The sequence below is a fragment of the Hippoglossus hippoglossus genome, unplaced genomic scaffold (genome assembly GCF_009819705.1).
Source record: "Hippoglossus hippoglossus isolate fHipHip1 unplaced genomic scaffold, fHipHip1.pri scaffold_71_arrow_ctg1, whole genome shotgun sequence".
Lineage (NCBI taxonomy): Eukaryota > Metazoa > Chordata > Actinopteri > Pleuronectiformes > Pleuronectidae > Hippoglossus > Hippoglossus hippoglossus.
Window position 1 is genome coordinate 18,909 of NW_022986829.1, and position 13,020 is coordinate 31,928.

Genomic DNA, 13,020 nt, shown 5'->3' on the forward strand with positions numbered 1-13,020 from the left:
GATCAGGGGTCACGTGTTGTTGTAACTCACCACACTGTCCCTCAGTGTTCCCCTCAAAGAGGGAAGCGGCAAGCTCAATGGTGATTGAGGAGCCCCTGTAGACCACTTCTGTGCTGATCCCTGGTATCTCCAGTGTGACCGCCATATCTGTGCTGGTGAAGAGCAGGTCAGAGTTTTTGTAGGCGGGATAGATTCGTTCGTCATTCAAATACACCTGTGGGACAAAGCGACAAACAGGACTTTGAACCAAGCACAGCATTATTTCTTATTTCAACTCTCACACCACTGACAGATTGAGCACCAGAACAGTCCCAGCTCTGAAAAGAATTGATAAGGTGATATACTGGCACTAAAATAACAAATGACAAGTTGAATTGTTGCTTACTGCATTAACTGTAGATTCTGAAGTCTTTATTTGCGTGAAGACGACCTTGTAGGATTGGTACATAACAGTGAGATCCTGTGGGCAGAATGTATCCTCTGAAGGCTCACAGACATGGTTGTTCACTGTTATCGTCAGGTTATTTTTATTGATCATCTCTTTGACCAGGTAGTAAGTGCAGTTCTTGTTGAAATCGTAGGTTTTTCCATCAAATGTCGTGTAGTGGGTTCCACTCCAGACACTGCACACACCTGAAGGGGGAAGAGCCATGTATGGAAGTTATATGTAAGAACAGTAACAGGCACAAAACGTAATCATCTCCACCAAGAGTGCTGTGTTTATTAGGAGTTTGTCTACTACAGAATCACTAATGTTTAGTTGCAATTACCTGATTTAATTTCTTTTCAATTTTTGTAATTTAATTTCTACTTGAATAAATCTATTTGTAATTAACAGCAATTTGGCTTGAGAAGGGTTTTCAGGTACTTCTCTGTGATACAAACAAATTATGGATGAAGAGAAGTTGAACTTGGCCATCAATCAATTATAAAATCCAACTTGTTTACTTCTTTCTAATGTATAAGTAATGAGATGTTGGCCAAAGACTATAATAGAATTTCATGAATATTTGAGGGCTTGCCTGGAGGGCTGCGAGGGTCTGTGTGAAGTTAATTTGGTCATCAGGTCCGTGTGCACTGATTGTACTACAGTACTATTGGTGCATTCGCTTGAAAAGTACACAGGAAAACGTCCCCACATGGGTTCACACAGACCCCATTAATCTACTATTTGGATTCACATTACAGTGGACAAATAAATTCTAGCAATATGCATGGGCGGAGCAGCATTAACCACTGTAACACTTGAGATGGCGCTGTATTAATCTGCACCACCTAAACTACACGGCTAATGATGCTAGAGACTTAGTGTTTTGTAACAAACCTGGTAAGTGCATCTGCCAGCATGTTTTACCAAGCAAAAAGGCCTGTCAATTCTCTGTGGTTTGATCTGAGCTTAGTTCATTACTGAACAATTCAGGAGATCCAGAAACCCAATATTAATAAGCAATGTATCAATATTTCAATCATAGTAACTGCTGTGCCACCAAAGGTCAGATTGTGTTTTTAAAACAGTTCAAACTGCAATAGGTTGCACAGCATTAAGGCAAACTGTGAAACATAAGAACATTTTGGTTTGTGGGCCAGATGAGCCAATTTTGATTCACGTCAGTAGCCCCTATCAAAGGTTAGTATCCACTCCTTATAATACACCCACCACACTGACTCTTGCAGCCACACAGATGTGTAAACTATAAAGCGGCCTTTCGTAAATCAGCGGGTGAGTAATGCCGACTGTGGCTTCAAATCAAAACTTTCTTGGTACATATATTTTACTGTTTTGTGCCGACAAGATTTTCTGCTGCATGTAATATGAATGAAAATGAAATGTAATGTAATAGCTAAAAGAGACAACCTGTATTGAAAGGCTACGTTTTCAACTTACATTCACATTCGTAGTGGAAGCAGCAACCATCTTTGTTATCCATTTTAACAGGTTTGCGTCCATTAGCACAGATGGGTTTTTGTACTGTGGAACAGGGAGTAGGCTTCGTTTTCACTACACCATTAATGCATTCAGCTGTGGTGCAGTTGCCAACATCCCAGGTATCTCCATTCTAGAAGGAGATTAAGAAGCAATAAGTCACACACTCTAGTTCTGTGATCTTTAAATACATCATACATTATAGGTAGAGTTGGGAAGTAACAAAGTACAAATACTTAATTACATTACTAGTAGATTTTTCAGGTATCTGTACTTTACTTAAGTAGTAATTTTTCTCACAACTTGTTACTTTAACTCCCTATATTTTAACACAAATATTTATGCTTTGGACTCACTTTCAAACATTTTCAAAACAGGCTTGCTACTTTTGTTTTAAACGACCATTGTGTAAGATTTAGCTGAAAGGCCATATTTGCAGAAATTTTATATAAAATAATTCCAGTGATGTTTCCACCATGTGTTTCATGTAAATTGTACAAATTGTTGTTTTCTTTAATCTACAATGGGCCCTTTATATTTAAATACATTATATTTATATCAGGAGCAGGTCCTCTCTACAGAGGGTGCCATGTTTTTTACAGTAGTCAAAACTGGACAAACTCAACACCTTTTGTGTTTTATGACAACTGAAGGCTACCACAGGTTCTCTTTCATGTTTGGAAGGGGAGGGTGAGGTGAGGGTGCAGCATGCAATTTAACCACTAGATGTCACTAAATTCTACACACTGAACCTTTAATGCATTTGAGGGGAATTATCTGTTATTTTTGTATTTTGCATCATCAAGGGCCACCTTTCCAACATCAAGACAGATTTCAACCTAAAATGACAATAACATAGTAATATTTAGCGAAGACAAAAACTTTTATCGTAGGGCTGTCTCCTTGCAGTCGATATCAATGTTTCCTTTTTTTTCCTGAGGACATTTTTGCCCCCTCAGAGAAGCTGCAGAGTGAAAGTTCTTCACTTTCATGCTTCTGTGTGGAGTAAAATCATTCCACTATGTCAAGTGCTGCTCAGGGATGTCTACGGCGGTAAAAGCAGCTGCAGACCTAATCTCAGGGTCTGAGAGAGGAATGAGATTATAGTCTCTGTTGGCTTTTGTTTGCTCTAATATTGACAGAAACGTTGCACATTTCGCACAGTTTGAATGCATTAGCTCTGAAGGATAGAACATTTTTTTTACTATATTATGTGAATGTTGCTGTCACTAGGAACATCCCGCTGAGCCCCATTCAAAAACCTGTCAGTTCAACAAAACTTAAATTGCTTGCTCGATGTAGAAAAAGAGCAATTCTTTTAACAATCGTATTGAAGAGGCAAAATTACTTTTGACAGACACAGCTCTGAGTCAAGTACAGCCCTAATTATTTGATCTAAAAGTTTTCATGGATCTGTGTGAACTGTTTTCAATGTGTTGGTTTGCATTGAGGTTTCAGGTGCATATAAGCACAGAGGTTTCTTTGGTTTAACAGACATTCAGCATTCCCTCACCCTCTACCACACCTCTCCTCCCCTTGGCCACTTGGTGAATCACCAAGATATGAAAATGGCACATTGAGGAAATAAGCTCAGGTTGCACCAGGACAAATGGCAGTTTATTTTGCTGCATTTAGCTCTGTGCGCCGAAATCAAAATGGAGCCTGCAGATTCCTAAGTCCTCACTGGTGTGTTCGGCACAAAAGCAACAACTGGTTAAATGTCATTATACAATGATGAATAAAATGCAGATTTTATAAATATCACACCTTTCTTGTTGGATACACATCAGTGCAGTCCAAGGTTGTTGTAGATGGGGTTGTTGATGGAGTGGTAGTAGAGGGAGGACTAGTTGAGGTTGAAAGTGGGGCCGTTGTAGGGGTGCTCAACCCGGGAGTTGTCGTTGGTAGTGTGGTTGTGGCACACGGCATGGGACGTGTCTCAATTTTACAAGATGCATTACAATATCCATAAAAACACCACCCATTGCCATCAGTGACATTATACACCATGTCCCCTGTAAAAAAGAGTGCAGATAAACATTTAGTGAACAAAATTAAAGGAATACTATGTCATTAACAAATCTATTTATAAAGAGAGTATAATGTACTACTTCATGATGTAATGTAGTACTAACTAAGGATTATGCTCATTGGCTACTTCAGAGTTAATCAGGAACGATCTACTAGGATTCTCAGATACGTATAAATTCATAATGAACTAATAATTTATTAATACAATATCTATCTGTGAAGTGACTCATCATCATGGATTTAAAAACCATGATCCCGCAACTTGGGAAACAGGTCAGATGTTTAAAAAATCATTCAGGGGACGTTTTCTTCATTTGTTCAGTCCACTATAACAACAAGAACCTTTCCAATACTCCCATTACTGCTCTCATGAGTGTGGATTAGTGATTTTAGCCGTTTTAACAAATTGCATGGTTAGCAAAGGAATCACAAACAACCTTCTTGATCAAATAAAAAAAAAAGTATTCTCATTTTAATCCATATCATGGATATTATATTATATAGGGAGATGAGGGGACTGTTGTCTTTCAGTCAAATGTATACATTTTAGTTATATTTGGCAAAATATTTTGTATAGTTATTCTACACATTCTAATGATTATAACTGCATGATTTATATTAATTGTACAGCTGCCAAATGTTATTTCTAATTGGCCAATAACATGAATAAACAGGTGTACTGGTGTTCTTAATAAAGTGCTCAAGGTGTATTGATTGGTTTTAATTAAATTCAAGGTGCAGTGACAAACATGGCTTTAGCCATTTAGTAGCCAAAGAGCTGGAGCCTTTTGCAAGTTCACTCGATCAGTATGTGTAATCATTGTTGACTCAGCAGCTCCTCACAGCATCATTTCAATTGTTCAATTGTAAGTTTGCTATTTTGTTGTATTAAAGACACTGCCTTGCGAGAATGTTACTTTTTCATATAGATGAAATATGAGATTCAGTGCTCCTTCCCATCCCAATAAGTTTGCACTGTCCTTTATATATTCTTTACAATGTTAAACTGAACACACAAGAGTATTCTGTAATTTTGCAGATGGTCTGTGTGGTTGAATGTACCGCCTCTAACTTTTACGCATAGATATTTATGAACAAATATGTATTTAATGACTCATTAAAATAGAATGTCCTATTAAGTTCCCTCTTAGTTCATTATCTATTACATTGTCCTACATTATACACTTGTTCAGGAAATACTCATTGATGACTGATTATTGATTGTTTCATTTGTGATTACAGTCTTTCTTTAGTAAATACTCACTTTGTTGAGTACTGCATTGTAAGGTTTGATCACCTTAAGTACTTTTGAGTGTGATCATTTAGTGCAGATGTGTGTTGACAATGTCTCCTGTAGGCTATGTTGCTTTTACTGTAATGAATCACAAGCAAGGTGCCCTTTGTGGAAACTAAATCTTTTGATGAAAATACGATTTGTATGAAATGCAAATTAAACCTGCATGTTTAATTGATAAGAGTAGAGCTATGGATTATATGAACAAATTGTAAATGTTCTTTAAAAACCATGCTTAAAGCATTTTGACTTGAAAACCTTTCCAAACCCAGCATTTTTGGAGGACTGAATCAAAATTACATTCAAACTCTGTTTCTGTTCAAAACTGTAAAAATTATCGTAGACTAAATGTAAGACCATTGAATGTCGAAGTAGTGTGAAAAATAGTAGGACGGAGACTACATGTGGAATTCAATAAAGAGAAACCAAATGCAAAAAGGACCATTGCATTCTGCTATATTGCATTAGGACCAAATAAAAAACATGTATAAAACTTAACAAGGAGATTCACCTACCAGGATTTCGTGAAGTTCCATTGACATTGCAGACACATACTGTTGTAGTTGTGGTAAAGGGGGAAGTAGTGGTAACAACTGTAGTTGTTGGTCGGGCAGTGGTTGGAACAGTTGTGTAGACAGTTGTGCTGGGTGGAAGTGTCTGTGTTATTGGGCTAATAGAGGTTGTACCTTTGCCTGTTGTTTTTGTAGTGCCAGGTGAAGCTGTAGTGTTGACAATAACAGGTTTTGTAATTATTGTTGTCGTTTCTTTCGGTTGAGTGATCACTTGAACAGTGGTGGATGTAGGTGCTTCTGTTGTCTCAGCTGTTCCTTGTGTTGTTTCCTTTGAAGTAGTTGTTTCTCCAGGTGTGATTGTAGTTCCTTCCGTTGTTGTTGTAGCTGCTTTAGTGGTAGTGGTACTTACAGTTGGTGTTGATGTTACAACTGTTGTTTCTGGGCCTGGTGTTGTTGCTGGGCCTGGTGTTGTGACAACAGGCACTGCGGTTGTAGTCTCAACAACACTTGTGGTAGCAGTTGTCACTGGACCGGTGGTGGATTTAGGTGCTTTTGTTGTCTCAGCTGTTCCTTGTGTTGTTTCCTTTGAAGTAGTTGTTTCTGCAGGTGTGATTGTAGTTCCTTCCGTTGTTGTTGTAGCTGCTTTAGTGGTAGTGGTACTTACAGTTGGTGTTGATGTTACAACTGTTGTTTCTGGGCCTGGTGTTGTTGCTGGGCCTGGTGTTGTGACAACAGGCACTGCGGTTGTAGTCTCAACAACACTTGTGGTAGCAGTTGTCACTGGACCGGTGGTGGATTTAGGTGCTTCTGTTGTCTCAGCTGTTCCTTGTGTTGTTTCCTTTGAAGTAGTTGTTTCTGCAGGTGTGATTGTAGTTCCTTCCGTTGTTGTTGTAGCTGCTTTAGTGGCAGTGGTACTTACAGTTGGTGTTGATGTTACAACTGTTGTTTCTGGGCCTGGTGTTGTGACAACAGGCACTGCGGTTGTAGTCTCAACAACACTTGTGGTAGCAGTTGTCACTGGACCGGTGGTGGATTTAGGTGCTTTTGTTGTCTCAGCTGTTCCTTGTGTTGTTTCCTTTGAAGTAGTTGTTTCTGCAGGTGTGATTGTAGTTCCTTCCGTTGTTGTTGTAGCTGCTTTAGTGGTAGTGGTACTTACAGTTGGTGTTGATGTTACAACTGTTGTTTCTGGGCCTGGTGTTGTTGCTGGGCCTGGTGTTGTGACAACAGGCACTGCGGTTGTAGTCTCAACAACACTTGTGGTAGCAGTTGTCACTGGACCGGTGGTAGATTTAGGTGCTTCTGTTGTCTCAGCTGTTCCTTGTGTTGTTTCCTTTGAAGTAGTTGTTTCTGCAGGTGTGATTGTAGTTCCTTCCGTTGTTGTTGTAGCTGCTTTAGTGGTAGTGGTACTTACAGTTGGTGTTGATGTTACAACTGTTGTTTCTGGGCCTGGTGTTGTTGCTGGGCCTTGTGTTGTGACAACAGGCACTGCGGTTGTAGTCTCAACAACACTTGTGGTAGCAGTTGTCACTGGACCGGTGGTGGATTTAGGTGCTTCTGTTGTCTCAGCTGTTCCTGGTGTTGTTTCCTTTGAAGTAGTTGTTTCTGCAGGTGTGATTGTAGTTCCTTCCGTTGTTGTTGTAGCTGCTTTAGTGGTAGTGGTACTTACAGTTGGTGTTGATGTTACAACTGTTGTTTCTGGGCCTGGTGTTGTTGATGGGCCTGGTGTTGTGACAACAGGCACTGCGGTTGTAGTCTCAACAACACTTGTGGTAGCAGTTGTCACTGGACCGGTGGTGGATTTAGGTGCTTTTGTTGTCTCAGCTGTTCCTTGTGTTGTTTCCTTTGAAGTAGTTGTTTCTGCAGGTGTGATTGTAGTTCCTTCCGTTGTTGTTGTAGCTGCTTTAGTGGTAGTGGTACTTACAGTTGGTGTTGATGTTACAACTGTTGTTTCTGGGCCTGGTGTTGTTGCTGGGCCTGGTGTTGTGACAACAGGCACTGCGGTTGTAGTCTCAACAATACTTGTGGTAGCAGTTGTCACTGGACCGGTGGTGGATTTAGGTGCTTTTGTTGTCTCAGCTGTTCCTTGTGTTGTTTCCTTTGAAGTAGTTGTTTCTGCAGGTGTGATTGTAGTTCCTTCCGTTGTTGTTGTAGCTGCTTTAGTGGTAGTGGTACTTACAGTTGGTGTTGATGTTACAACTGTTGTTTCTGGGCCTGGTGTTGTTGCTGGGCCTGGTGTTGTGACAACAGGCACTGCGGTTGTAGTCTCAACAACACTTGTGGTAGCAGTTGTCACTGGACCGGTGGTGGATTTAGGTGCTTCTGTTGTCTCAGCTGTTCCTTGTGTTGTTTCCTTTGAAGTAGTTGTTTCTGCAGGTGTGATTGTAGTTCCTTCCGTTGTTGTTGTAGCTGCTTTAGTGGTAGTGGTACTTACAGTTGGTGTTGATGTTACAACTGTTGTTTCTGGGCCTGGTGTTGTTGCTGGGCCTGGTGTTGTGACAACAGGCACTGCGGTTGTAGTCTCAACAACACTTGTGGTAGCAGTTGTCACTGGACCGGTGGTGGATTTAGGTGCTTCTGTTGTCTCAGCTGTTCCTTGTGTTGTTTCCTTTGAAGTAGTTGTTTCTGCAGGTGTGATTGTAGTTCCTTCCGTTGTTGTTGTAGCTGCTTTAGTGGTAGTGGTACTTACAGTTGGTGTTGATGTTACAACTGTTGTTTCTGGGCCTGGTGTTGTTGCTGGGCCTGGTGTTGTGACAACAGGCACTGCGGTTGTAGTCTCAACAACACTTGTGGTAGCAGTTGTCACTGGACCGGTGGTGGATTTAGGTGCTTTTGTTGTCTCAGCTGTTCCTTGTGTTGTTTCCTTTGAAGTAGTTGTTTCTGCAGGTGTGATTGTAGTTCCTTCCGTTGTTGTTGTAGCTGCTTTAGTGGTAGTGGTACTTACAGTTGGTGTTGATGTTACAACTGTTGTTTCTGGGCCTGGTGTTGTGACAACAGGCACTGCGGTTGTAGTCTCAACAACACTTGTGGTAGCAGTTGTCACTGGACCGGTGGTGGATTTAGGTGCTTCTGTTGTCTCAGCTGTTCTTGGTGTTGTTTCCTTTGAAGTAGTTGTTTCTGCAGGTGTGATTGTAGTTCCTTCCGTTGTTGTTGTAGCTGCTTTAGTGGTAGTGGTACTTACAGTTGGTGTTGATGTTACAACTGTTGTTTCTGGGCCTGGTGTTGTGACAACAGGCACTGCGGTTGTAGTCTCAACAACACTTGTGGTAGCAGTTGTCACTGGACCGGTGGTGGATTTAGGTGCTTTTGTTGTCTCAGCTGTTCCTTGTGTTGTTTCCTTTGAAGTAGTTGTTTCTGCAGGTGTGATTGTAGTTCCTTCCGTTGTTGTTGTAGCTGCTTTAGTGGTAGTGGTACTTACAGTTGGTGTTGATGTTACAACTGTTGTTTCTGGGCCTGGTGTTGTTGCTGGGCCTGGTGTTGTGACAACAGGCACTGCGGTTGTAGTCTCAACAATACTTGTGGTAGCAGTTGTCACTGGACCGGTGGTGGATTTAGGTGCTTTTGTTGTCTCAGCTGTTCCTTGTGTTGTTTCCTTTGAAGTAGTTGTTTCTGCAGGTGTGATTGTAGTTCCTTCCGTTGTTGTTGTAGCTGCTTTAGTGGTAGTGGTACTTACAGTTGGTGTTGATGTTACAACTGTTGTTTCTGGGCCTGGTGTTGTTGCTGGGCCTGGTGTTGTGACAACAGGCACTGCGGTTGTAGTCTCAACAACACCTGTGGTAGCAGTTGTCACTGGACCGGTGGTGGATTTAGGTGCTTCTGTTGTCTCAGCTGTTCCTTGTGTTGTTTCCTTTGAAGTAGTTGTTTCTGCAGGTGTGATTGTAGTTCCTTCCGTTGTTGTTGTAGCTGCTTTAGTGGTAGTGGTACTTACAGTTGGTGTTGATGTTACAACTGTTGTTTCTGGGCCTGGTGTTGTGACAACAGGCACTGCGGTTGTAGTCTCAACAACACTTGTGGTAGCAGTTGTCACTGGACCGGTGGTGGATTTAGGTGCTTTTGTTGTCTCAGCTGTTCCTTGTGTTGTTTCCTTTGAAGTAGTTGTTTCTGCAGGTGTGATTGTAGTTCCTTCCGTTGTTGTTGTAGCTGCTTTAGTGGTAGTGGTACTTACAGTTGGTGTTGATGTTACAACTGTTGTTTCTGGGCCTGGTGTTGTTGCTGGGCCTTGTGTTGTGACAACAGGCACTGCGGTTGTAGTCTCAACAACACTTGTGGTAGCAGTTGTCACTGGACCGGTGGTGGATTTAGGTGCTTTTGTTGTCTCAGCTGTTCCTTGTGTTGTTTCCTTTGAAGTAGTTGTTTCTGCAGGTGTGATTGTAGTTCCTTCCGTTGTTGTTGTAGCTGCTTTAGTGGTAGTGGTACTTACAGTTGGTGTTGATGTTACAACTGTTGTTTCTGGGCCTGGTGTTGTTGCTGGGCCTTGTGTTGTGACAACAGGCACTGCGGTTGTAGTCTCAACAACACTTGTGGTAGCAGTTGTCACTGGACCGGTGGTGGATTTAGGTGCTTTTGTTGTCTCAGCTGTTCCTTGTGTTGTTTCCTTTGAAGTAGTTGTTTCTGCAGGTGTGATTGTAGTTCCTTCCATTGTTGTTGTAGCTGCTTTAGTGGTAGTGGTACTTACAGTTGGTGTTGATGTTACAACTGTTGTTTCTGGGCCTGGTGTTGTGACAACAGGCACTGCGGTTGTAGTCTCAACAACACTTGTGGTAGCAGTTGTCACTGGACCGGTGGTGGATTTAGGTGCTTCTGTTGTGTCAGCTGTTCCTTGTGTTGTTTCCTTTGAAGTAGTTGTTTCTGCAGGTGTGATTGTAGTTCCTTCCGTTGTTGTTGTAGCTGCTTTAGTGGTAGTGGTACTTACAGTTGGTGTTGATGTTACAACTGTTGTTTCTGGGCCTGGTGTTGTTGCTGGGCCTGGTGTTGTGACAACAGGCACTGCGGTTGTAGTCTCAACAACACTTGTGGTAGCAGTTGTCACTGGACCGGTGGTGGATTTAGGTGCTTTTGTTGTCTCAGCTGTTCCTTGTGTTGTTTCCTTTGAAGTAGATGTTTCTGCAGGTGTGATTGTAGTTCCTTCCGTTGTTGTTGTAGCTGCTTTAGTGGTAGTGGTACTTACAGTTGGTGTTGATGTTACAACTGTTGTTTCTGGGCCTGGTGTTGTTGCTGGGCCTGGTGTTGTGACAACAGGCACTGCGGTTGTAGTCTCAACAACACTTGTGGTAGCAGTTGTCACTGGACCGGTGGTGGATTTAGGTGCTTCTGTTGTCTCAGCTGTTCCTTGTGTTGTTTCCTTTGAAGTAGTTGTTTCTGCAGGTGTGATTGTATTTCCTTCCGTTGTTGTTGTAGCTGCTTTAGTGGTAGTGGTACTTACAGTTGGTGTTGATGTTACAACTGTTGTTTCTGGGCCTGGTGTTGTTGCTGGGCCTGGTGTTGTGACAACAGGCACTGCGGTTGTAGTCTCAACAACACTTGTGGTAGCAGTTGTCACTGGACCGGTGGTGGATTTAGGTGCTTCTGTTGTCTCAGCTGTTCCTTGTGTTGTTTCCTTTGAAGTAGTTGTTTCTGCAGGTGTGATTGTAGTTCCTTCCGTTGTTGTTGTAGCTGCTTTAGTGGTAGTGGTACTTACAGTTGGTGTTGATGTTACAACTGTTGTTTCTGGGCCTGGTGTTGTTGCTGGGCCTTGTGTTGTGACAACAGGCACTGCGGTTGTAGTCTCAACAACACTTGTGGTAGCAGTTGTCACTGGACCGGTGGTGGATTTAGGTGCTTTTGTTGTCTCAGCTGTTCCTTGTGTTGTTTCCTTTGAAGTAGTTGTTTCTGCAGGTGTGATTGTAGTTCCTTCCGTTGTTGTTGTAGCTGCTTTAGTGGTAGTGGTACTTACAGTTGGTGTTGATGTTACAACTGTTGTTTCTGGGCCTGGTGTTGTGAGAACAGGCACTGCGGTTGTAGTCTCAACAACACTTGTGGTAGCAGTTGTCACTGGACCGGTGGTGGATTTAGGTGCTTCTGTTGTCTCAGCTGTTCCTTCTGTTGTTTCCTTTGAAGTAGTTGTTTCTGCAGGTGTGATTGTAGTTCCTTCCGTTGTTGTTGTAGCTGCTTTAGTGGTAGTGGTACTTACAGTTGGTGTTGATGTTACAACTGTTGTTTCTGGGCCTGGTGTTGTTGCTGGGCCTTGTGTTGTGACAACAGGCACTGCGGTTGTAGTCTCAACAACACTTGTGGTAGCAGTTGTCACTGGACCGGTGGTGGATTTAGGTGCTTTTGTTGTCTCAGCTGTTCCTTGTGTTGTTTCCTTTGAAGTAGTTGTTTCTGCAGGTGTGATTGTAGTTCCTTCCGTTGTTGTTGTAGCTGCTTTAGTGGTAGTGGTACTTACAGTTGGTGTTGATGTTACAACTGTTGTTTCTGGGCCTGGTGTTGTGAGAACAGGCACTGCGGTTGTAGTCTCAACAACACTTGTGGTAGCAGTTGTCACTGGACCGGTGGTGGATTTAGGTGCTTCTGTTGTCTCAGCTGTTCCTTGTGTTGTTTCCTTTGAAGTAGTTGTTTCTGCAGGTGTGATTGTAGTTCCTTCCGTTGTTGTTGTAGCTGCTTTAGTGGTAGTGGTACTTACAGTTGGTGTTGATGTTACAACTGTTGTTTCTGGGCCTGGTGTTGTTGCTGGGCCTTGTGTTGTGACAACAGGCACTGCAGTTGTAGTCTCAACAACACTTGTGGTAGCAGTTGTCACTGGACCGGTGGTGGATTTAGGTGCTTTTGTTGTCTCAGCTGTTCCTTGTGTTGTTTCCTTTGAAGTAGTTGTTTCTGCAGGTGTGATTGTAGTTCCTTCCGTTGTTGTTGTAGCTGCTTTAGTGGTAGTGGTACTTACAGTTGGTGTTGATGTTACAACTGTTGTTTCTGGGCCTGGTGTTGTTGCTGGGCCTTGTGTTGTGACAACAGGCACTGCGGTTGTAGTCTCAACAATACTTGTAGTAGCAGTTGTCACTGGACCGGTGGTGGATTTAGGTGCTTTTGTTGTCTCAGCTGTTCCTTGTGTTGTTTCCTTTGAAGTAGTTGTTTCTGCAGGTGTGATTGTAGTTCCTTCCGTTGTTGTTGTAGCTGCTTTAGTGGTAGTGGTACTTACAGTTGGTGTTGATGTTACAACTGTTGTTTCTGGGCCTGGTGTTGTTGCTGGGCCTGGTGTTGTGACAACAGGCACTGCGGTTGTAGTCTCA

At 42.3% G+C, this 13,020-nt stretch overlaps 1 protein-coding gene across 1 annotated transcript in view; it reads right to left on the reverse strand.

The window, feature by feature from the left end:
* The window catches only part of LOC117759030 (mucin-5B-like), a 41,334-nt gene that overhangs the window by 9,072 nt on the left and 19,242 nt on the right, over nt 1–13,020 (reverse strand). The window contains exons 25-29 of the mRNA XM_034581016.1: nt 5,765–6,098; nt 3,692–3,939; nt 1,886–2,057; nt 386–633; nt 31–214 (exon numbers count right to left, since the gene is read on the reverse strand). Of these exons, the coding sequence (XP_034436907.1) occupies nt 31–214; nt 386–633; nt 1,886–2,057; nt 3,692–3,939; nt 5,765–6,098 (1,186 nt within the window). The remainder of the gene's footprint in view (nt 1–30; nt 215–385; nt 634–1,885; nt 2,058–3,691; nt 3,940–5,764; nt 6,099–13,020) is intronic.